The following is a 23,084-nucleotide window of genomic DNA, read 5'->3' as shown; positions in this document are numbered from 1 at the left end:
TAGCGACCTCTTGTGGACAAATATTAGGACTGCAGCCCCCCTCACTTCCAGGCTGAAAGTGAAACTTAGACGCTGTCAGGGTGACTGTGTAGCAACGGCGCGGTGGTTTGTCTTCAGGAGACTCGGTAACGATTAGCTGAGATATGGAGGCCGAATCCGAAGAAAACCACCGCAGGACGGTGGTTGTCTCCGGTGTGCCCTCCGTGTTGCCCTGCAGCAGGATGGCTGATAAGCTGACTATTCACTTCCAAAGCAGCCGGAGGAGTCACGGAGGGGACGTGAAGATGGTCAAGTACCCCACGAACATGGAGGGAGTCGCGTTCATCACTTTTGTTAACCAGGAAGGTAAATTAGCACTTTAGGTCAGCTAAACTCATGCTAGCTGCTACCGTGTAGCTGCTGTCTGTGTGTTAAGGTTGTCTTTGAAAAGTCAAAACAGAAAAATATATATATATATAAAAAAAAAAAAATACCTTCCCAAGATGCACCACTTTTGGCCAATCCAAACGAAGATGGTGGCCGGAAGTGACATATTTGTACGATCTAAACAAAAACCGAACAGCATTTTGTTATTATTATTATTTGTTTATTTATGTTTTGCTTTACCTAAATTTGTGTCTAAATCAAATCATATTTAGGAATTCTCCATTGACTTTTAAAACTGTGTTATTCTAGTTAGCTTGCTGCTTTTGTTACTAGCTTATAATGGGTGATGGGTCAAAAATCACAACAGTGTTCATTTGTGACACGTTTTGCATAAAAAAAAAATACATTTTCTTTGTATTTTTGGGCTTTAATACAGCAAAAATAACTTATTTGTTTTATTAAAACACTATTTAAATGAATTAGGTGTTACTGTTGTTACTGTAGCTCTGAGTATAACAATAATACATGACCACTTGATGTGAAAACATTTCAGGTACCGTCATTATGCCAAATGTTCCAGTACTCTCACACAACATATCTCCTATTTCACACCATAATTGGTCCCCATGGGAACCGGTTTCAGTTCCCCAGGGAACCACCTAGGCTCTGCTTTGTGGAGAGGATGACATATAAATGAAACATTTTACATTTACATGAAGAGCAGCTTGGATGTATGCTGACTGATGAATGGTTCAATTTGTCATATTATCATGTCTGAGTGTCAGTGTCAGGCTCGGGGGGGGGGGTGGTGACACTGTGTGGGGTTATGAAGCTTCATTATAATGTCGACCTGAGCAGAGACCAAACTGTTCCAACTGTTGGCAGATGCAGAGAGGGTGCTGATGAAGGAGCAGCAGGTCATGACGGACAGTGAGTTCCCTGAGGACTACAGGCTGACTGTGTTTCCCTTCAGCAGAGATGTAAGTACCTGTAACAAACTGTAAAGGTGCACATGAATGAGATCCTGACTCAGGTGTGTTTGTGTGCTGCAGGTGTTTCTGTACGTGCGCAGTGCCACAGTCGATCTCTTCGTATTTGGCAACAAGCAGGCATCTCTGGTTGAGAGTCTGCGGTCTGCTCACAGATCGCTACGTTTCCAAACTATTCCAGAGCAGAGGAAAGCCTTCATTGAGGGACCGTTATCCGCCGTCCTCGCCCTGAGAGAGGACCTCATGCTCAGAGCCAGCCAGCTTAAATCCACCGTCAAACTGAGTGAAACTACTCTTAATCCAAGGGTAATATCTCATCAGAGGTCTGTCAGCTCTGTAAGCTGCAGCAGCAGTGAAGCTGAGCAGGAACCAGTGGGCTCCAGCAGCTTATCACTGCACAGCACAGGTGAGCCCACTGAAGTCCAGAGCCTGCACTCAAATGCGATAAACACTTCCTCGAAGCAGAAAGCTTTCTGTGAGGATGTGGGGAACTCTGACAAGAAGAAAGAAGTGAGAGCTGAGGAGGTCAGGTTCTCAGCCCGGGACCTCCCTGCAGGGAAAGATGGGCACGTTTCACTGAAACCCTCCACCAGAGGAGAGAGAGAGAACCATTCAGGCTGTCGGACGGATCTGACGTTCCTCCAGGCTGGGCTGGAAGCTGTCTGTACGCAGGATCAGGAGGACATGTGGGTCGACTTGTACACATTCAGATATGTCAAACACTGTGAAAAGAAGGAGTTGGACAGATGTCTGCGGGGCGTTGACTTGTCAGTCGAGTGTGTTGACGGAAGGGACCTTGTGCGTTTATCCTTCTCCAAGAAACAAAAGTCTGAGGCTTCCAGGAGGATCCAGAAGGCCTCAGAAAACCTCCAGACTCTGATGGAGTATTGGCAGTCCATGTTGAGAGTTCATGAGATTTGCTATGACAAAGCAGAACACCCTGATGAGCAGAAGGTGACGCAGGTCTGCGAGGACGTGGGGCTCCTGTTCAAGGACGTCCTCTACATGTTTGAAGGTTCTTGTATTAAAGTCATCGGTCCCCCAGCCTCCAGCTTCCTGTTCTATAAGTGGGTGGAGGAGCGGATTCAAAGACTTTGAGACAGTCCTTTAAAGCTATGAAGGAATGTGGGTGCAGTTCCATCAGGGGCCACCAGGTGGAGCTGCTGCACCTTCACAAAACCTCCACTGAAACTCTCATTGTACCAGTGTTTAGGTACTTTAATATTTAAAATAAACACTATACACATCATTCATTGAACAGCAGGCCTTAATCTACATGATGCTGTCAAAGCAGCAGGCATTAGTCTTATTGTAATTAACCCCTTGTGTCTTAATTACCAAATTAAAATGAGAACAATGCCAAAAGATGTCTAGTAACATTAAATTCCTTTTATTATTTAAAACACATGTCAACAGAGACAAACAAGTAGCAGTGAGGCTTTAAAAACTATTTTTTCTTGTTTTCTGGTAAAAAATCAAACATTTTCTACCGTTCTGTGTGCTGGTAGACTTTAATGTAGCCTTTGATATCTGTTTTTAACCCTTTTCTGTGTTTGTGTGCCTGCCTATGCCATCTACGTTCAGCAGGGGGTGCTGTATCACTTCCCACCACTTGGTGAACCTTTTAAAAATAGAGACGCTGTAGCTGCCATGACTCGCCTCAGTGAAGCATATATGGAGGCCAGGTTTGGCAAGCAGGGTGCAGATTGGCAAAAAAATGATGTCAGTAGGATGTCCCATTATACACCCTCCCCTCTACACACACACACACACACACTGTTTCGGTCCATGTGCTGTGTGAGGATGCTCTCAGTGCATTTTTTTTTGTCCGATTATTGAAATGAACTCGCTCACAGCCCCAGTAATTGATTCATTATGTAAAAAATAAGCCACACTACACAAACACAGACGCTCAGTCGTCTCCCAGACACCCTCACCCTGACTTGTTACCATAGGAACGTAGTGGGAGAGGTGGCAGCGCGGGGCGTCGTTAGGGGAAGCTCTCCAACACAATGAAAACATCCAGGAGGACGGAGGAGAAGACGAACACCTCAGCGCTCTGATCAGCCATTATCAGGGTGGAGTCAGTGCACCCCTTCATTATGCAGAGAGCATAATTAGGCAGCAGCATTTTTGAATATATTACATGTATGACTTTGATGATGGAGGTCAGAAACAGCAGCAGGATGCTCTCTCAAGGACACTTTCATCGTCTGCAGGGGATCAGACCTGTAATTGGGCGGCGGATGGATGGATTACTGAAGCTGGAGGACCGCAGGCCTCTGCCTGAGTCTCATGTTCGTGTCCATGCTCCTGCGTACGACCACAACAAACAAACAACAGCAACAAATCTACACAAAACATATGCTTGTTGCCCTGGTAACCAGGAAAGTAGAGGAGAAGCTTCTTCTGGCTGTGTCTGTCTGTCTGTCTATGTGACGTACCAGGTCGTTGGTGTTGTCGTCATAGCAACCCACACTCCCTGAGCACACATGCAAACGCTACACATGCTGTAAAGACACACAAAGAGACATAGAACAATTACACACAGGCAAAATGGCAGCAGAGAGATTCATAAGGATTATAATAACACACAAAATGAGACAAACCAACGACAAAGTGACACAGGCTGGATGGTATGTATCTGTTGTTTTAATGCAGAGATCCTGAAGGTCAAAGGTCAGACACACAAGCTTCCGCATCGATCATCCTCTCAGTGCATTCTGGTGATGGATAGCCGTTTCCAGGCAGCATGTGTGTCACAAATTGTGTCTTAATGATTCTTTTTACAGATCATCACCCCGCCCGGGAGAAGGGGTGGATGTGACATGTAGCCCCACCCACCCGATCAGAGCGCTGTGATGGAGGAGGCCTATTGGAGCAACTGAAAGCAAGAGGCCATGGTGTGTGTGTGTGGGTGTGTGTGTGTGTGTGCAGCTGTCCCTAATGTCAATCAAACATACCTGCCGCTGATTACCTCATCAGCCTCACACACACTCACACAGTCAGTGTGTCCACAGCAGTGTTTTTTTAAATGAAGGCGGTTTGTGGTGCGCTCGCTCAGACCTCCTTGGCGTCCCTGCAGGTATTGATCTTTCTTTCAAGTCCAGATAATTTGATGATGGTGTCGTTTAATTAGATTTTGTTCAGTTTGAGTCTGTGTTATGTCATCAAGTCTCAGTACCGTCTACAGTGCACGCTGTATGTTGATCTGCACATCATCTCCCTCCTCTCCACTCCCAGCGATGCAGGAAGTGTGTTTATCAGTCTGACCGCTTCAAATAGCTTGCAGTAGGCCGGGTGTGAAGAAGAAACGTGATTGCCTGTTAAAGCTCGCCGCCGCAGGCCCGCAGCACCACAGCGCTCCACACACGGGCGCCACATGTGGGATCCTCTCAATTTAGAACCACTAAGACAGACTGCCTGATTTTAAACGACACGTTTTCATTCACACAACCCATTTATATTCTACATGTGTGTGTTCTGTGAAACAGTTCATTATAGGCTGCTGACAAAAGTCCCAGAATCCTTTGTGAAGGATCCTGCAGTCAAGGCTGCAGCATTGTTACACTGTAAGGACCCAGGAGGACACATTATAGATGCTAAAGAGCAGGATGCATGTGGAAAGGAGCTTTGATCATCCCCATAAGACAGTAAAGATTACTAATGATGAAACCATGTATGCACAAAATAAATGAGGAACCTCAGAGGCATCTGTTGGCTGTTGTTGCAAATAATGTAAATAAAAAGATGTCACTCCACCAGGCTTTTAGCTACCTATCCTAGTTTAATAACCATGCCGCACTTGAAGAATAATATGTAGAAATGAACTGTCCGAGCTGTCACATAATATGTGAGTCTTCTTTTAAAGTTTTGTGTTTGAATTGGTGACCTGTACATATTTGTAATTGAAGTCTCCACTGAAACAGACGCGTCTGCCATTAAACACCGATAAATTCAGCGACACTGTGAAGGCAAGAAATCCTCCTTGATAATTAATAATGCTCAGAAAATTGAATTTCTGCGTCCTTCTTTGTCTAGACTGAAAGGTGAGAGGAGCGGGGACGGATGCAGAGCGGAGAGGTGACAGCGTCCATGAAGAGGAAGAGCCAGCAGTGTGGGTGTGTGTGCACATGCAGGTGAGTGCGATTTGTGGATGGATGGATGGAAAATGCAAACATGTTTCCATGCATCCATCAAGGACACAACATCCCCTCATCTCAGACACAGAGGCTGACCGCGTACATGCCACCTAACCTCACACACACACAGGGAGCACACTGATTTAATTAGCCCCACTCCAGTCTTTAAAGGCTCCTGGAAATGTCAGCAGAATCATCAAAGTGGCCGTCTCCTTCATAAAGCCCTGATCAAAGGCATTCTCAGCATACTGCTCCTGTAGTTAGCTAACGGGCACAACGTCTGCATCTGCACCGCATTATTGGTTTTATGGGAGTTTTATAAGTGGAGACAGACCGAAAGCAGCAGAGATAAGTGACACTTCCCCCTCCGAGCGACACCGCCGGCCCACCAGGACCAGCTCCCTGCTGCATTTGCTAATATGTCACATGTAGTCTGTGTGTTATCATCCCTGTTTGTACCAGCAGCCCCGCCCTGCTCACGTTACATGTTTGTATAGAATAGAATAAATTAGGTGTGGTGCTTTGGTGTGCACTAACAGAAGCACAGAGGAAGTGATGTCGTCTGGCTGTGTATTTTGTTGTGGTAGTGAGTCTTCTCAGCCATCGTACATTTGTTACAAAAATATCAATTAATAATATCAATATTTAATATAGTAAATAAAATCATATTTTTGGGGAATTCCTTTACATGGAGATGATGGTGTGGCTCATCATCAGCACATAAGGCGGTCATTGTGTAGTGTGTAGTCAGGAAACTGTATTTTTTTTTTTGACATCCTCTTCATCTCACTTGCATCATAACTGTGGTCACACACACACACACACACACTGCTCCTCTGCCTCTCATATTTGTCTCCTTTAAACAATGTGGTGCCATGCACTGCACCCCCCTCTGCCTCACAGCAGGCTGCTCAGACCTCAGGCCACTTCAGCACATCAAAGAAGCATTGGTATGGACCCCTGCCTCCTTCAAAACCCACCAACATCACTCCGCTGGCTCAGAGCGGCACACCTCTTTCTAACTCTCACTATCAGGGGAGAGCCCAAAGGGCCTCACCTTTGGCTGGCTGCACACCCCCCGCTGCTGCTTCTTTCATTCCTGTCTGGGATGTCCAGAGACTCGTATCTGTGAGGGAGAGACGGATAAACGAGCAGCACTGGCAGATGCTGACACAGTCGCACCTCCCATCCCCCTCCTGTTAGCTCCCCTCCCATCAGTTTTGGGCAGCACTCGCCGCGCAGCATCCTCGCCATCTCTGCTGCTTATTTCCAGGCCACAGTGCAGAAGCTTGCCAGGACGGGGGAGGGAAAAAAGAGAAGGGGGGAGGGAAAGGGAGGGGGATCTCCAGAGATCGAATGAACATCACCACGGTGATGCTGACAGTAAAGGCTCTAATCTGAGAGCTGAAACTGTGAGTTAAAGAACTGATTCCTGTGTAAAGCCTGACACCATCCATGCCTCTGAACCTGAGGTGTGACTCTGCTCATGTGATGCATCATCATCATCATCATCACCAGAAACGCGTTAACACGACAGTGGGTGCTTTTGCACATCTCTGCCCTGTGGAGACTCTCAGAGCTCCCGGCAGCCATGTTTCATATAGGTCTGCTGGTACAGTATATGGGCCAGAGAGGTGGCCTGGTTGTTAGCTATATTTAGCAAGATGGAGGATGGAGAGTTCCTATTTAGAGAATCAGGGTCCTTTCAATGTGTCAGTGATACGTTTTATTAACAGTTGGCGAGCATGCTTCTAATAATGCTAAAAAATGTTAGCACTTGGTGCTACAAGAGGGTGGAAAAACACGACATTGTAGCACACTGGGGTGGTGTCTATGCTAAGCTAATCTTACAGGCTTCTGTGTGACAGTAGCAGCTGTATTATCTAGTTCTTGTGTGAGGGCAGATTTCAGGCCTGACATTAAAATCCCTGCCACACATATGGAGCTCCTCATTTATCGTTACATCCATAAAGACTTGGACGACACCAGCGGCTGTTTCATAGCTGTCAACCTCATCTCCACCTCACACATCACACACATCCACACACACACACGCCGCGTCAGATCTGCACGGCCCTGTGATGTGATGGGAGTCATCGAAGTGGCTGTGGTGGGTCTCACACACAATAAAATAGAACCCACATCCTCGCAAAGCAGCCGCACGTTTCCGAGGGAGTGTTTGGATCTAAGACTGGATGGCTGCAGGACACAGTCCCAGCTGAAAACAACAATAACAAATATTTGTTTGGTTCATTCAGAATGAACAAAGGTGAACATAAAATAACCACAGCTTGATCAGGACAATGATCAGTGCGCATCCCTGCTGATGTTAGCTCCTCATAGGAGGAAAAAAGTCAATATTTTCTATGAAAAGACAACAACCAAAACAGCACATCGGCACACGTCAGTATTATGTGTACTCAAAACAATACAGGTGTGATTAAAAACCAATATGTGACATCATAACAGTATTTTCACTGTAATAATTTAATGACAAACTCGCGTATCTGTTGTTCATCTCATGTAACAGACAGACAGGATTATTTTCCCGTCATTTGGCTTATGCTAATGAAGACATCATTTCACACACCATTAACCCTTACAACACACACACACACACTTCCCTGAAGAATCGGGTCATCCCTGGAATGATTCATGCTTCAATCTATTAAACATGGGTTGAACACACACACACATTACATCAGTGTGTGTATCCATGCCTGAACAGACCTAATGACTGACATGACTGGATAGACTTACTGTATTCTGTGTGTGTGTGTGTGTGTGTGTGTGTCCTTGCCCGACTCTGCAGAAGATATTAAGCTAATGATTTATTAAACTGAAGATGTCCTGTGTTTGTAAGCCTAATGGGAGCAGAGGCCTGTTCGGATTCATCAGGCGGTTCCAGTCAGTTACACTGTTCACGCACTAAAACCTCTCAGACTGCAGGAATGTGACTGTTTTGTCATTCTGTGGATTTTCATGCAGTGTTCCGGCAGGTTAGCGGTGTGTGTGTGTGTGTGTGTGAGGCTCCGTGCTGGTGTGTTAGATGATGTAATGTTGAGTGGTAGCAGGTGACTCACAGTATTTGTTAAATATGTGCACTCCCTGTGGATTCAACAGGCTGATCCTAGAAAAGTTATCCCTTAAGGAAAAGGACACAGAGCAGTTACTGTTATATATTTCATTATCATGCATCAGCACTTCAGACGAAACTTATAAAAACAGGAGGTGGAGGATGAGGAGGAGGCATTTTTAGAAGAGAAGAGGAATTTTGGAAGATTTCCCAGCGGTCTTCAGTGATGTTCTCCATGTTCCAGTACAGTGAATTCACCAAACAGCCATGTTATCTTCTAAATATAGAAATGTCTCACTCTGTGTGATGTCACACGGTCATAGCAACAGTTTGTTCAAAGCAGAATGGATTTATTTGTTGATACATTAGGTGCACGGCCCCTCTTTTGTCTTGTTAGCTCATAAGGTAACGAGTATTTCCAGCTTTAATAAAGGCTGACAGTGATTAAACTACTTTGTAATTTTAGACTTGGACGTCTGTGCCGCTGAAGCTATAAACATTAGCTAATTCACATCAAATCTGCTGCATAACCTCAGCTACAAACCAATGAATAACAACCCCTTTCCTTCTTGATACTTATCTCCTCTAGGAAAATAAATATGTGTGTGTGAACCCACACACACACTCACATGTCATTAAGGGTCACTCACCCGCACAGCTGGTGTGAAATAACATCCCTCCTCGTGCTGAAACTGGAGCACTTTGGGCACGAGGCCCCCCGCTGCTGTCAGCCAAAGATCAAGGCTGTTACACTGGAGACTGTGGGAGAGGTCAGCCCAGCCATGTTGGACTGAGTGTATTTTATTTTACAGAGGCGCTTTGAAGATTTTTATTCAGGCCTTAAGCATAAAAGTTGATGTAAAGGTGATGTCAGTGCTGATGTAAAGTTATCTTTATTTATTATTCACTGCACCACAGTCGTCCGCCCCTGTTTCTCCTTTTCTGCCCCTGATTTCCCATCACGGTGACTAACCATGGAGGAAACCCCTCTCTGCCTGAAACCAGTGCATGTGTTAGGCCCCACAGTAAATGTCAGTGCCCCTCTGATTGAATGCACGTGGACAGAGATAACTGTGGGGCAGAGGGAGGCAGGCCCACTGACCCAGACTCGCCACACACCTCCAGCGCCGCCGCTCAGACCTGGCTCACAGCCTCTTCATCATTCTGTTTTCATCCTTTATTTTCCGACCTGTGGTTGCTCCATGTTTCTGGAAGTGTTTGCAGCAGTACGGTAAATCCCTCCCAGAGCTAACAGGAAGAGCGATGGAGCGCGTCCCAGACCTGACCTCTGTTCTATCAGTGGAAACTACAGACTTGCTGCTTTCAGGGATTTTTTTTTAATCCAACATTATTTATTACTATGAAAATAGAATGTTAGCAGGACTGTGAGGCAGGCATGTGCTGACCTGGTTGTGCAATAAAGCATTAAGGTCATCATATTTATCCAGGATGTATTAATTAGCCTTCTCAGTAGATCATTATTTTGTGAGGTATTCCAGCTCATTGATCGCCGTCCCCGAAACAACTCTGCTGCTTTCTTTTCCCTCTTAATTGTCTTTAATAGAAGTTTACCAGGTCTGCAGGATGTTGACGGCACCATGTGTCCACAGACAGGTGGTACCCTCATTTCTATTCTTGGAAGCCATGTACAGTATTTAGGCAACTGTAGCCGCCTGCTTTCCTCTGTGCTGCTTTCCTTTAAGGCGCTCCTGTGTGATGTCATTCTGCTCACTGTGGCCTGAATGTGTGGATGCAGCCGAGCGACACTGGCAACGCCGCAGGCTATAGCAGCACACACACACATACAGGCAGCCTGATTAAAAAAACTGTGGAGGGCACAGGGACGCGGTGTGTAGTGGTTCTGTCCACCGTCTGCTCTGCTGTGGCTGCTTCAGTCTCTGCAGGCTGCTTTTATTTAGACTTATAGAGCTGAGAAAGACCACAGGAAGGAACACAGAATATCTAAAAAGCAGCCATGTAATCTACTGATTCCCACAGAATCTGAATGAGGTCAAATGCATATGGTAGAGAGACAGCAGCCAAGCAGGAGACTGTGTAAAACAGCCCCCCCGCCATCCCCTCTCTCCTGGCAGAGCTGCGTCCTGGAGGCAGAGCTCCCACACAACAGACGGGACTCCCCAGCACACAGCCTGCAGGGTGGAGCTGTCTCACTGCTAAAGTGCTGCCAGCAACTCCAGTCACTCTGTTGCAGAGGGGAGAGCTGATGCAGAACGCTGCTGTGTTCCCCATTTTTGTGAAAATTAGCCACGTTGGGGAGCTGGTAGCCTGAAGGCAGAGAGACGAGGCCAGAAGGGGTCCTGTTCTGAAAAAGAATATGAAGGTGCTGCATTGTTGATCCCGTTGGGAGGTGTAGTCTCTATTTTGCTATTTCTCTCTGAGTTCTTGTAATGATGTCGATTTTTCTCTGCCTGTGTTTGCATCATGTATCACTCACAGATAATGAGAGGAATCCTCACTGGAAATGAGCTGCACCTCAGCTGCTACTGGTAATAATAATAATAATAATAATAATAATAATAATAATAATAATAATAATAATGATGATGATGATGATGATGATAATAATGATAATAATAAAGATTATGTCTGTTGTGGCATTATATAGACCTACACAGCATTTCAGTAGCCTATTACAAAGTCATCATTTGTTATATAAAATTGGAAGAATATAACAATTTATTACATTTACAAAATTAAATGAAAAGCCTAATTACAAGGCTAAACTGCTAAGCTAGACTATTTGACAGTGTACACTATATAAAGTTTTAAAGGTAAAATCTGTTTATGTTCTTAGCTTGGTGCTAGCTGCAGTTACTAACATGGTTTAATTAAGTAAGCCATTACTAATAACTTAGCATTTTGTTTGTTTTCTTTTGAGATTTGAGCAAGCTAGCTGCTAACAAGGTAGATCGGGTCCAAACTTAAGATAACTGATTTTTTTCTGCTTAATGCTAACTAGCTTGGCTTGGCTTAAATTGCTAAGCTAAGCTAATAGAAGAAATGATGCTTCTCGAAATCTTCTTTATCAAGTCAGCTTGTGATATATATTTTACTACATTCGACATCTGGTCAAAAACATAATATTACGCTGGTAAGCTAAATGATTTAAGATTTTAGCTTGATGCTAAATGCAGCTAGTAGTTTAGCTGAGCCTGCTAAGCTAAGCTATGCTAAAAAACTAGCTAAGTAGACCAGGGATTCTGACAAGTATTTTTTAAACCTTTAGGTAAGTGTTTGAGACAATTAGCTAATTAATTATGATTCATGTTTTTGTGTTTTTAATTACACCGCGCCATCTTGCAGCATTACAGTGTAGTGACACTTTTATTGATTCGTTTGTCACATTTTATTATTTATTGCAAAGTGCTGTTGCGCCTGCGGTCCAGCGGGGGGCGCCATGCTGGCAGGCTTCTGTGTGTGGAGGCTCGCTGAGGGGGAGGGACGTGTCTGTTCCGGACAGGAGGAGAGCCGCTGCCATTCGCTCCTCCGACGTTATATATACAGCCAAATGGCATTTACCGGCTCAGAGCAGGCGGAGACACCGGGGAGACATAGCAGGCAGGCGGGCTTCAGGCTGCGTAGACACCGCCACTGCATCTTTCCATCCCGACGCCTCTTTCGCTCGCAGGAATTGGATCTATTTTTGAATCTATATTTAATCAATGAAGGAGAGACGGTCGTGTCAGAAGTTATCTCTGAAATCCAGCATGGATCCCAGTCAGAGTGTGAAGTGTAAGATAGTGGTGGTGGGGGACAGCCAGTGCGGGAAGACTGCGCTGCTTCACGTGTTCGCCAAGGACTGTTTCCCCGAGGTGAGACCCTGCACCGTGCTGGATAACACTGATAATAACATTTATGGTGAAACTGATGCAGTGTGATGTGTGATGATGAAGGACGTGCATTGTGATGAGTGCCTCACGCTGTGTCCTCTGTCCCCGCAGAGCTACGTCCCCACAGTCTTTGAAAACTACACGGCCAGTTTTGAAATAGACACGCAGAGGATCGAGCTGAGTCTGTGGGACACCTCAGGTAAGACCTGACCTCCACCAACCCTCACATGTCCCAGCATGCACAGGGACCACATGTTAGCTGTATGTGTGTGGGTTTTTTTTTTTAATGAAATGAATCTGTGACCTGATTTTAATCAGTTGGGTTAATCCTGTTCACCTCTTACCCAGAGAATGCCTCAGAGGAGCAGGTCTGATTTATGAGGAAAGGAAATGTAACGCAACTCATACTCCAACATCTGGCCTGCACACTCACAGTCATCCTGCTGACTCTGTTTTTAAGAAAAGTTGTGCAACACTTCAGCTTTTTATCAGTTTTTGGTTGGACTTTGTGTTCAGGGTTCAAACCAGCTGCTGCATCCTGTGTGTGTGTGTGTGTGTGTGTGTAAACAAACCCACTCTTCCCATCCATCAATGCCCGAGCACTGAATAGCACAGCAGTGAGGCGTGAGTGAGGCGTATGTTGCATGTGTGAGCATGTGGTGTGTGTGTGTGTCAGTGGGAGCGCAGGGTGGGGACAAGCCGACAGACAGCTGTTGCGGGTCCCTGGCCTGGCATTCCTGAGTGATGTTTGAGTAACCTTCAGGACAAAACTTGTGTTAAAAGTTAGATTTTTGTTAATTTTACAGGCTGTGGAAGAAGCAGAGCTCACATTTAAAATTCCTCTAAGCACCCCTGGTGTGTGTGTGTGTGTGGAGGAGAAATGAAAGCCAGCCACAGTGAGAATTTAGTTTTATTGCTATGTGTTGGCCGGACGCCTGGAGCCATTTTTCTTTTTCTCTCTCCGCTTCATAAAACACAGAAAGGAGGAGGTTGGGGTACGGTTCCTATTAGATCAGTGGATCAGAGATGGAGCCAGATACCCCAACCCCCCTTCCCCCTTTCCTTCAATCATAACCCCCACCCAACATACACACACACACACACACACACACACACCACACACCCTCAGTGACCGATTGATAGAGCTTTCGGCTTGACCGGTCTCTTTGTAGAGGCCCCCACTGGCCACAGCCAATCCAATCGATTCCTTATCTCCTGAGGTGTGTGTGTGTGTGTGTGTGTGTGTGAGAGAGACCCATGCACGCCCTCGGACAAAGACCAGCCGGCAGAGCTGGAAACAAACACACCTCCTCCTTTACCACAAACACACACCTCCACTCACTGAGGTGGTCTTTGTTCTGCAGTGATGAGTGGTCTAATGAGCAGCCTGCTGTGTGTTTGTGTGACTCTTAAAAGGGAGCGTGATGGAAGTAATTCAGGTCATTAAGGTAAATGCCTGACTGTTCTACAGCCCTCCATTTGTTCCCCACACACACACACACCCTGCCTGTCTGAGCCTCACGGCTCAGGGTGAGGTCCGCCGGGCGCAGCCTTTGATGCCTCTCACTCCTTTCAGCAGCAGAGGAAGTGGTTTACGTTGTCTGCCAAGGTGTTAAGAGTCAGACAGGAAGATAGGAAGGTAAACAGTACCTGCAGGCAGGGCTGAGACCTCAAACGCAACGCTAAACCTGCATGCGGGTAATCTCAGGCAGGGCTGTAAGATTCATTAATGACAGCAATGTTTGCACTTTAATCAGTAAATAAACTGTCATCACATCATCACAGAGTTTGTCAGCTTATATTGACATTATTAGCATAGTTTCTTTGATGTACTTGTCATTTTTTGGGGTCCACAAGCTCAAGATGCTCCACAAGTGATTCTAATGTATTGTAGACTTATAAATTGTGCGTCACATGACTCTGTCACAAGTGAATCAGTCATGACCTCCTAGTTGCAGTGAGGACTGAAGAAGAGTTTTGTTTGTGCGAGCAGTTAATTTTAAATTGAGATGTTTTAGGTTGATGCAAAACAAAGAGCGAAAGAAGGAGGTAAAGTGCTCAGCAGATGTGAGGGGAGCTGCAGACTTTGGTCATTTTAAGAGCTATTGTTTCAATTAAACTATGGATGAAAGCAGCTTTAAAATAATCCCACGCAGCCTTATGAGAAACACTGTTGTAATGGAAGACACACAGAGCGTGCTGCATGTGCCACCTCCCCCTGTAATGCTGGACGGCTTAGCTGTGGAACTTTTCATGCATTCAGTAAGCTCACACAGTGAACGCACCCCCCCCCCCCCCTTCTCCATTCTCCTGTCGGCGGCCATTGTTGCACTGGATCACATTTCTGGGCTGAGCGAATTGAAGCCGCATGTCTGGCATTCCTCAGACTAAAGGTTCCTACTTCCTCCTCCACAAAGAGCCCCATTGTACCCAGCAGGCCCAGATCCTCAGCCAGTGAGAGAGGCCCGGTGTGGATCACTACCTCGTTTCCAAAGTTCTGAGGGCGGGGTGGGGTGGGGTGGGGTGGGGGTTGAATCTGAGAGGAATTTGCAGAGTGGGACTGATACAGTGTGAAGGACAGTGTGATCCTGGCAGGCATTAATGGACTTCCTGTCTGCTGGAGTCATGGAAGGACTTTGTGGTGTTAAAATGTCTTTGAGCTGCGCTTCCAGCTCATCACCGAGGAACATGAGCCTGCTGCACAGCTTTAGCATGATACCTGTTCACATTTCACACTGCAGTGTTTACGCTGGGATATCTTGGTAACCACAGCAACAACAGCAGCTAGCGCCTGCTTCATTTTCTCTTTGTCCTCAGGTCTGTTTGTGTTTAGTGTGCCGAGCTGAGGAGATGTGATATATATATATTTAAGCTGCCTGACACTGTGTGTTGTTTCCACAGGTGTCCCCAAAGGCTTAGCTCCTCTCCACACACACACACACACCACCCATCAGCTCAGCTATGTGAGCTATGCAGTAAATGGGCAGACTGTCGGTCACAGCTGGCTCACCTCACAGATGAAGTTACGTTCCCATGTAAAAATGTGGGATGTTTTTTGTCTTCTCTTGGTCAGGAAACATCTGGAAATTAGAATTTCCATGTATATTCATGCATTAAGTGGTGCCTTTCATCCCAGCTGCTGTGGTAAAGTCTTGTTAAACCTTTTCATGATGCATCCTCTGGTGTCTTTCTGTGATAGAGGGAGCACAGGGTGCACGTCTTCTCCTAGATTTAGAGATCCTGTGGGAGAACAATGACAGGAGCTAATTAGATGACAGTCACCAGGTCTCTGTGTGTGTGTGTGTGTGTGTGGAGCTTCCTCTTATCTTTCCGCTTGGCAGAGAGATGACCTGGAAGCAGAGGTTGGTCTCAGACGATGCAGCTGCTATAAATACTTTAATCTGTAGGTAACCTAACAGGAGACCTCACACACTGCACCCCGGTGTGTGTGTGTGTGTGTTTCCTTTCATTGCGTTGATGGTGACAATTCTGAATCCACAGCTTACCCTCTCAGTCGCAGGCTGATTTGTTCCAGGCGGTGAGGGCTGTGATTGATCGTGGGACAGCCATGAAAAATGGGGAATAAATTCTCCCATGTTCCCCCCCTCACCTCAGACTTCCTGTATTGTGTTGGCCTTTTGTTTGGGTGGTGTCACCTTTCAGACGGCAGATTCTCAGGGAGCGAGATGAGAAAGAAACTGAAACACATTTTGTTTAGCCATCAAAATAACCGATTCTTTGTAGTTCCTGGAATTCATGCAGCTTTTGAAACCATTAAGACACACACACATGAGCCTGTGGACATGAACATTTGGAAAAGTGATACTGTGGAATGTGGAGTCTGAGCCAAGCACGCCATTGAGACCTAAAATGTTCCGAAACATCGGCTGTCACTGTCGCCTTTGAGGGAAAAACAACATAGAGAAGTATTTTATTTGCTAACTTTAGCTTAGCCTGTGAAGTTTGAGCTCAGCTCAGCTGCCTCATGTCATTTTAAAGCTACTATTTTGCTTTTGAATTTGTTAATATGACAGTAAATGTAAGTAAGTTTTTTGTAAGTCCAGTCCTGCAGTGATGTGTGTGTAACATGATTACCTGTGTAACTTTCATATTGTTGCTTTCACAGAGAGCGTAGTAACACTTCAGATTTCTCTCTGTGTTGTGCTTTTGGCGAATGAGGCCCCGGCTCAGGAGCGTTGTTTAAAATGTTGTCGTCTCACATCCAGACTGTTTAGATTAGCTGTGTGTGTGTGTGTGTGTGTGTGTGTGTGTGTTTATGTGCACGTGACTGTGCATTCCTGGCTTTTCTCTACAGCAGTGTTTAGAGAAGACCTCCCAGAGGAGCCTTCAGTTACCAAAAACAACATTCTGCAGATTCTTGGCAGCTGCTTGTGTGTGGTCACCTCTTGCTTGTCATGTGATCTTGACTTACCTTGACATGACGCCACCCTCTTCCTCCTCCCTTCTCCTCCTCCTCCTCCTCCTTCCTCTCCGGAGATGTTGGAGTCTGGCAGAGCGATGGGCGTCTCCCTCGCACATGGTTTCAATTTGAGGAGGGAGTCATTTCCTCACTCTGAAGTTCTCCATTCCTCCACAGAGGAGTTTTTTTTTCACTCACTGATCTTTGTTGTAGTCAGCACATTTTTTCTACTGATGCAGCGATATTTGTTTTTCTCGCCTGGTTGCTATGGATTATGGCAGAGCTGCAATCATGTCATATGAGAATACCTGTCAGAAATGCTTAAGAGTGTAAAGTGATGATTGGTTTGGACTTATTCGTGTTAGAGGCCTTTCTGTAGATGTGCTCACTGCCCTCCCCGTCAGTATTGGTATTTCCTTTGCTGCAAAACCACAAATGTTTCATGAATGTTGAGGTCTCTCTTGATCAGACAGGAAGCCTGTGCTAACCAGATTTGCGATCTAATTTTCTGTGCCTGCAGCTACATCAATCCCAAAATAGCAAAACTGCAAACTGAATCAGGAAAAGTTCTCAGCCTCAGCTGCTCACCTCTCCTCTGGCTGCACTGGTTGTGTAGATGTTTTTTGTGTAACAGCTTGTAAATACATATTTTTCTCCTTTTGTTTCAGGATCTCCATACTATGACAACGTGAGACCCCTCTCCTATCCAGACTCCGACGCCGTCCTTATCTGTTTCGACATCAGCCGCCCTGAAACCCTGGACAGCGTGCTGAAAAAGGTTTGTCGCTGCTCAGCCTTCTGCTTTAAAGGCCATGTTAGGTTTTACTGGATCAAAAGTTAAAGGGACTTCTGCCGTCTGTGTCACGTCGGGTCTTGTGATGTGAGGTTGTAAAGCCGTAATGTGACTGCGAGGTCATTGGGTTAAATCCCTGCAACGGGCGGAAGAAGGAAGTGTGGCTGAACCGCCAGCCGCTCACATGAAGCAGCTCGGTGGTTAACACTGGATGACTTTGGTCGCGTTGGCTGAATCACATGTGTCTTATTGTGTACAGTAGGCAGCCTTTGATGTAAAGAACATTGTTTTATGAGTCTACATCACACCTGACATGAGCTCACTTCCTGTTTTTATTTGTTTAGCTGTCCTGCTCACATCTGTCACGAGTTAGACCCAAAAACCAGCCATGATGGAGTTAAATAAAATACGACACAGACAGATGTAGGTTTTATCTCAATTGTGAAGATGACTTCAGTAGTAGTTCTTAAAAAGTGCAGTGGAGAAACTGTCACAGGAAGAGACCTTCTGCATCTTTTTGCTCATTCAGCAGTAATTTCTGTTGTATTCATGTCTAACTGCTGCAGAAGTTGGCTCCATGTATTTGGGGTCAGTGTTGTGTCTGCTGTGCTCCAGACAATGATCATTAGGTTAAGCGCTGGTCTCCAGGCTCCTGGTCTGGTGATGTTTGTGCAGACACTTTGTGCAAAACAACTTCCTCTTCAGTGGTCTACGAACTTGATCCCCTTAGCAGCCAACCAGCCACCCAGCCAGCCCTGAGGCACATTAGCCTCAGATTAAAGCCCCGAGGGAAATGCCATTGATCACAGAGCATTTATTGTTGTCAGGGAGGAAACATGGGGATTATTTGTAGTTCCCTTCCAGGGTTCAAAGCATGAGGGGGTTCCAGGAAGTGCCAGCTTTAACCTTTGTGCTTAAAGGGTAGGTGAGGGGGTGTCAGGTCGTTGCACCATGCACTTTAACATTTTAACATTTTTGTGTTTTTCTGCAGTGGAAAGGGGAGATCCAGGAGTTCTGTCCTAACACCAAGATGCTTCTGGTCGGCTGTAAATCAGACCTGCGCACTGATCTCAGCACACTTGTGGAGCTTTCCAACCATCGACAGACGCCGGTTTCTTACGACCAGGTATGCAGATTAGACGTGACAAATGCTGGATATGTGAGTTTTATGGCCGTAATCTGTCATGAACAACTGCTCATTGTACTCAACCTAAAGCCATGTTTAACTGATCCCTTCCAGAGGAAATCCTTTTGTCATTGTTGACGCGAGTGCTTAAAACTTTGCGTTAACCTCCCTCAATCTCCCGCTTCCTGCTGATGACCATATTTGACCTTGTCTTCCTCCTCCTCCTTCTCAGGGCTCCAGCATGGCCAAGCAGATCTCGGCGCCCTACATCGAGTGTTCAGCTCAGCAGTCTGAGAACAGCGTCAGAGACATTTTCCACGTGGCCACGCTGGCCTGCATCAACAAAAACAACAAAAACATGAAGCGCAGCAAGGCCACCCGCGCCAACAAGAGGATTTCACACATGCCCGGTAGGCCCGACCTCGCCGCCGTGGCCTCGGACCTGCGGAAGGACAAAGCCAAAAGCTGCTCGGTCATGTGACTGACCAGTCTGAGGAGTCTGAGGAGAATGAGGACAGAGCACCATGCAGGCAGGAAGCTAAGGGGCAGCGCTCTCTCCTGCATGCTACAGGCCCCTTATTTGTCTGGAAGGGGGGTTTATAAGCATCAGTTTATGTTCATGTTACTGGAATATTCTGCACCAATGAAAACTCAATGCGTCCCAATCAGTGTGGCCCCCCCTCAACCACCGCCCCACCAGACCAGGAAGCTATCTGTCAGCTGACTACCTGCCCGGGGAAGTGATCTGCTTCCTGCAGGAGGACAGAGCGGATGCAGCCGAGGCTTTCTACACCAACAGGAAATGAGAAGGAGGAGTGATGTCATTAGGAGTCGCTCATCATACGATATTCTGAATGAGAGCCAAAGCCGGTGATGATGGGGGGGGGGGGGGCGGCGGAGGGCCACTTGTCACTGTGGTTTGGAACGGATCCTCCCTCAGCCCTGTTAGTGTGTGTGCAGAGGAGACCTGATGCTGTGTGTCCCCGTGTCAGATTTGTTGTCGGTATAATGTGAAGTCATTGGTGTGTAGTTGCGTCAATGTTTTGTTTTAGCCTCATCCTGATGAGATACGGCTGATCCGAGGAGCACGTAGTGACTCCCTGAATGCAGATCATAGCAACTGTATGGACTCCATACAAACATATTCAGCTTCTGTGCTTCCTGCAGTCCATTTGAGGAAGAACACATTTTTGTCTGGATGGGCCACACACCAGTTTAACATGTGAAAAAGTTGCTAATTGTGTGAAATAAGGACAACTTGACAGGCTGCTGGAGCCTGAATCCCTTTTCCAGACTTGTTTATTAGGCTCAGAGCTCCCTGCTTTGTTGCACTGACTCTAAAATAGTCCTCAGAATGTGGAGCTGGTGGAAATTCTGAAAAAAACGCACGATTAACAAACAGAAATAACCCAGAATAGAGGACGCTATGTGTGGCTTATCACAGTTGCACCACCTCATTTATCCTTCTCCGAGTGTAAAAGGCCCCCAAAAAAGGAGTGATGGCCCCTACACTAATACGCTAGTCTAGCTAACTGGCACTAGCTCATCTTCAATAACTGTTTAATGCAACAAAATTGTCCTCTGCAGCTGTAATATCAAGTTACATCAGCAGATACTTCACTAACCTGCGCTGATAAAGCTCACTGTGCCGTTTCCTAACTCAAATCGGATGATTGTGTTTTTCTTACATGATTAAGGACGTCGGCCTCAGAAATTAGCAGTGTTTTTTTTTTTTCCTGGAACAACGGTGCAATTAAAGAAGCTGTTTAAATATCAAAGACATTGATGCACTTTTAATGTAAACTGTGGATCGTACCAATTAGCCTGTTCAAATGTCATAGCTGTCAGGTTTGACAGTCTTATCTCCATTTTCTAATCTGTCGTCTCTCCCCTGTGTGTACACTATTATGTTTTCTTGAATGTTGATGTCACCTTCAAAAATGTCCTTGCCAATGTTGTTGCCACGATATTTATTGAATTATATATTTTCCCTTTAGAATAAATGCAAATGGAGTTGAAAAGAAGTGTTTTTGTTGTTTATTTATGAGGTTAAAATAAAGCTTTGTTGCATTCATTTGTAACAAACCTTATATTATTCTAGTTAGGATGCTTCCCCAGCTGTAAATAACTTCGCAATATATTAACAATGAAATTCTCTTCTAGCCACAATAGCCAGTTTTATGGCTGTGGTGGATTTATAACCACAACAAGTGTGTAAATAACAAAATACTGGAGAGGCTTTAATGGGTTAAAATAGTTCAGTATTTACTCAGCCATGTTAGCAAAAAGCTTTGCAGCTCTTCTTTCAGGAAAACAAGTTGGACTCGAGTCCTTGACTGCCTCGACATCTCAGTGGAAAGCAACAAAAAGCTCTCTGTGAGTCAGACAGCTACAGTATCACTGTGTGAGCAGACAGCATTGTGCAGGCCGTGCTCAATTCCCTCCCCCAGGGGCCGCCAAGCATGCAAACTGCTCTGCTTCACACAGCCAGCACATATATCACACAGTGACTTCATCACGGACATGAGGGACGGAGATGTATGAGGCTGAAAACAGGCCTGTCCCTGAAAAAAAACATGCCAGAGCTGCAAAGAGTTTTCCAGCTAACGTGCGATAGCGCTCCATTTGAGGCTCATTCGGAAAGTTTTGTGTTTCAGACTTTGTGCCTCAAAAGAGCCACCGTAGCTTCACTAAACCTGCTTTAGTATGTGGACACCATGTGTGTCTGCTGGCCTCCATGGGTCCCTATACAGTCTATTAAGCATTCGTAATGTATGATGAAGGGTTTTAGTCACATAAGGGAGTAGTCTGGCTCTACAGCCTCGGCACTGAATGTGTCCAGACTTTTGGAACGCTTGCAAAATCTTTGCAGGATAAATGGAGCATCTTTTCATGTATGTTTTATTTGATTAATGGACCATAAATCCTCCCATAGCTTTGATAGATTAACATAGAATGGATGCAGAGTCATTGAAAAAACAACTATCACTAACGCTCGTAAATCTCTTAAACGGTACAGGAGAAGTAATGTCAGGGCCCAACAAAACACAGGAATGCATTGTGGGTAGAATAAGTCAGGGTGGAGAAAAACCGCAGGCGGTGTTTCAGCACTTTGACCCATTATTTCTGTAAGAAATGGAGGTGTGTTTTCTTTTAAATCACAAACAAAGGAGCACAACTGTTTACACCTATGGCAGACTGACCCTCACGGTGTTTAACCCTAATTCTGCAGCCAGGCCCCGATTGTCCCGGCTTCTAGTCTGGTCTGACCCAGATACTGTAATAAGTGTGGAATCCGTCTGATGGCCTGCTCGCTCTCCTGATGGGTGGACTGAGCTGGCAGAAAATGAGTCTGTCCTGAGCCGCGTGCGTCCCACAGCGGCTCATTTTACACAGACATGTTGTATAAGGACAGGAGGAGAGGTGAGCTAATCCTCAGAACTCCCCCTATCCTCCACAGCTGGCTCCAAAAGAACATGTCTACATTTATTGGAAGGTGCAGGCGAGCGTGGCGTCCGTGACATCATCCGCGGGGATCCAGACAGGGCAGCTTCGAAGCACACCCTGATTCATGTTTGATTTTAAGCCTTAAAATAATAATAATAGCTTGGAGCGTAAAGATTTGTGGAGGCAGCATCTAGTGGCCATTTGTGGAACTGCAGTTTTTGGGACTTGAATAATGATTCGTTTTTTTTAATGATGATGAATAAAAAGTTAGTTTGTGTGTAAGGGATAACAGAGAGGATAATATAGCTCTATATTAACAAGCTAATGCACGATGAGCCATTATACCTGTAAGGCTCACACTGACACAGCCATGTCTCTCTCTCTCACACACACATATATAAACACACACAATGGTGGCATTTAACTGTGAGAAATGTGACAATTGAACTGCTCCTATCTGGCACATGTGAAAAGGTCGAGTCTGTCCCAAAAGACAGAAAGAAGAGATTCTTTGTCGTGGTTTTTTTTTATTTTATTTTTTGCTAATCTGTTAATCTGACAGGTGACAAACTGAGCGATTCTTTATCAGGCATTTGTCTTACTTTTTAGCAGTTTGATTGTAGAATATAGGATCCAAAGAGTGTTTGTAAAGCAGCGCTCTGGCTTTGCTGTGCCTTTGATGAATAGTTTTAATATGATCCTCTTCCCGACTCTCCCCTGCAAAACAGAATGCATGTCTTAATCTGTCAGCAGTAACAGGGTTCCTGAGCGAAGGACACAGTTCATCTCTATCTTTCTTAGGGCAGGGAAGCTTCTTTTTTCATCTTGATGAAGAAATAAAACGCCAAAAGCAGCGACTGGATGGAGCTGGTGC

At 45.6% G+C, this 23,084-nt stretch overlaps 2 protein-coding genes across 2 annotated transcripts; both read left to right on the top strand.

Annotated features, from left to right (window-relative positions):
* Positions 1 to 64: 64 nt before the first annotated feature.
* On the top strand, positions 65 to 2,641 carry LOC114431816 (uncharacterized). The gene is made up of 3 exons (XM_028399461.1): positions 65 to 345; positions 1,252 to 1,346; positions 1,419 to 2,641. The coding sequence occupies exons 1-3, from the start codon at positions 144 to 146 to the stop codon at positions 2,451 to 2,453; spliced, it is 1,332 nt and encodes a 443-aa protein (XP_028255262.1). The 5' UTR covers positions 65 to 143; the 3' UTR covers positions 2,454 to 2,641.
* Positions 2,642 to 12,103: 9,462 nt separating this feature from the next.
* rnd3a (Rho family GTPase 3a) lies at positions 12,104 to 20,784 on the top strand. Its single transcript, XM_028396050.1, has 5 exons — positions 12,104 to 12,406; positions 12,536 to 12,623; positions 17,513 to 17,622; positions 18,629 to 18,763; positions 18,996 to 20,784. Exons 1-5 carry the CDS (start codon positions 12,257 to 12,259, stop codon positions 19,242 to 19,244), a joined length of 732 nt encoding a protein of 243 aa, XP_028251851.1. The 5' UTR covers positions 12,104 to 12,256; the 3' UTR covers positions 19,245 to 20,784.
* Positions 20,785 to 23,084: the final 2,300 nt, after the last annotated feature.

Source organism: Parambassis ranga, chromosome 2, assembly GCF_900634625.1.
Source record: "Parambassis ranga chromosome 2, fParRan2.1, whole genome shotgun sequence".
Lineage (NCBI taxonomy): Eukaryota > Metazoa > Chordata > Actinopteri > Ambassidae > Parambassis > Parambassis ranga.
Note: the sequence above shows the minus strand (reverse complement) of the source record. Positions and strands in the feature narration are given on the sequence as shown.

Coding starts and splice junctions, on each gene's coding strand:
- LOC114431816 (XM_028399461.1), top strand. CDS start 144: ATGGAGGCCGAATCCGAAGAAAACCACCGCAGGACGGTGGTTGTCTCC. Junction 346..1,251: donor CACTTTTGTTAACCAGGAAG/GTAAATTAGCAC, acceptor AACTGTTGGCAG/ATGCAGAGAGGGTGCTGATG. Junction 1,347..1,418: donor TGTTTCCCTTCAGCAGAGAT/GTAAGTACCTGT, acceptor TGTGTGCTGCAG/GTGTTTCTGTACGTGCGCAG.
- rnd3a (XM_028396050.1), top strand. CDS start 12,257: ATGAAGGAGAGACGGTCGTGTCAGAAGTTATCTCTGAAATCCAGCATG. Junction 12,407..12,535: donor CCAAGGACTGTTTCCCCGAG/GTGAGACCCTGC, acceptor CTGTCCCCGCAG/AGCTACGTCCCCACAGTCTT. Junction 17,623..18,628: donor TGGACAGCGTGCTGAAAAAG/GTTTGTCGCTGC, acceptor GTTTTTCTGCAG/TGGAAAGGGGAGATCCAGGA.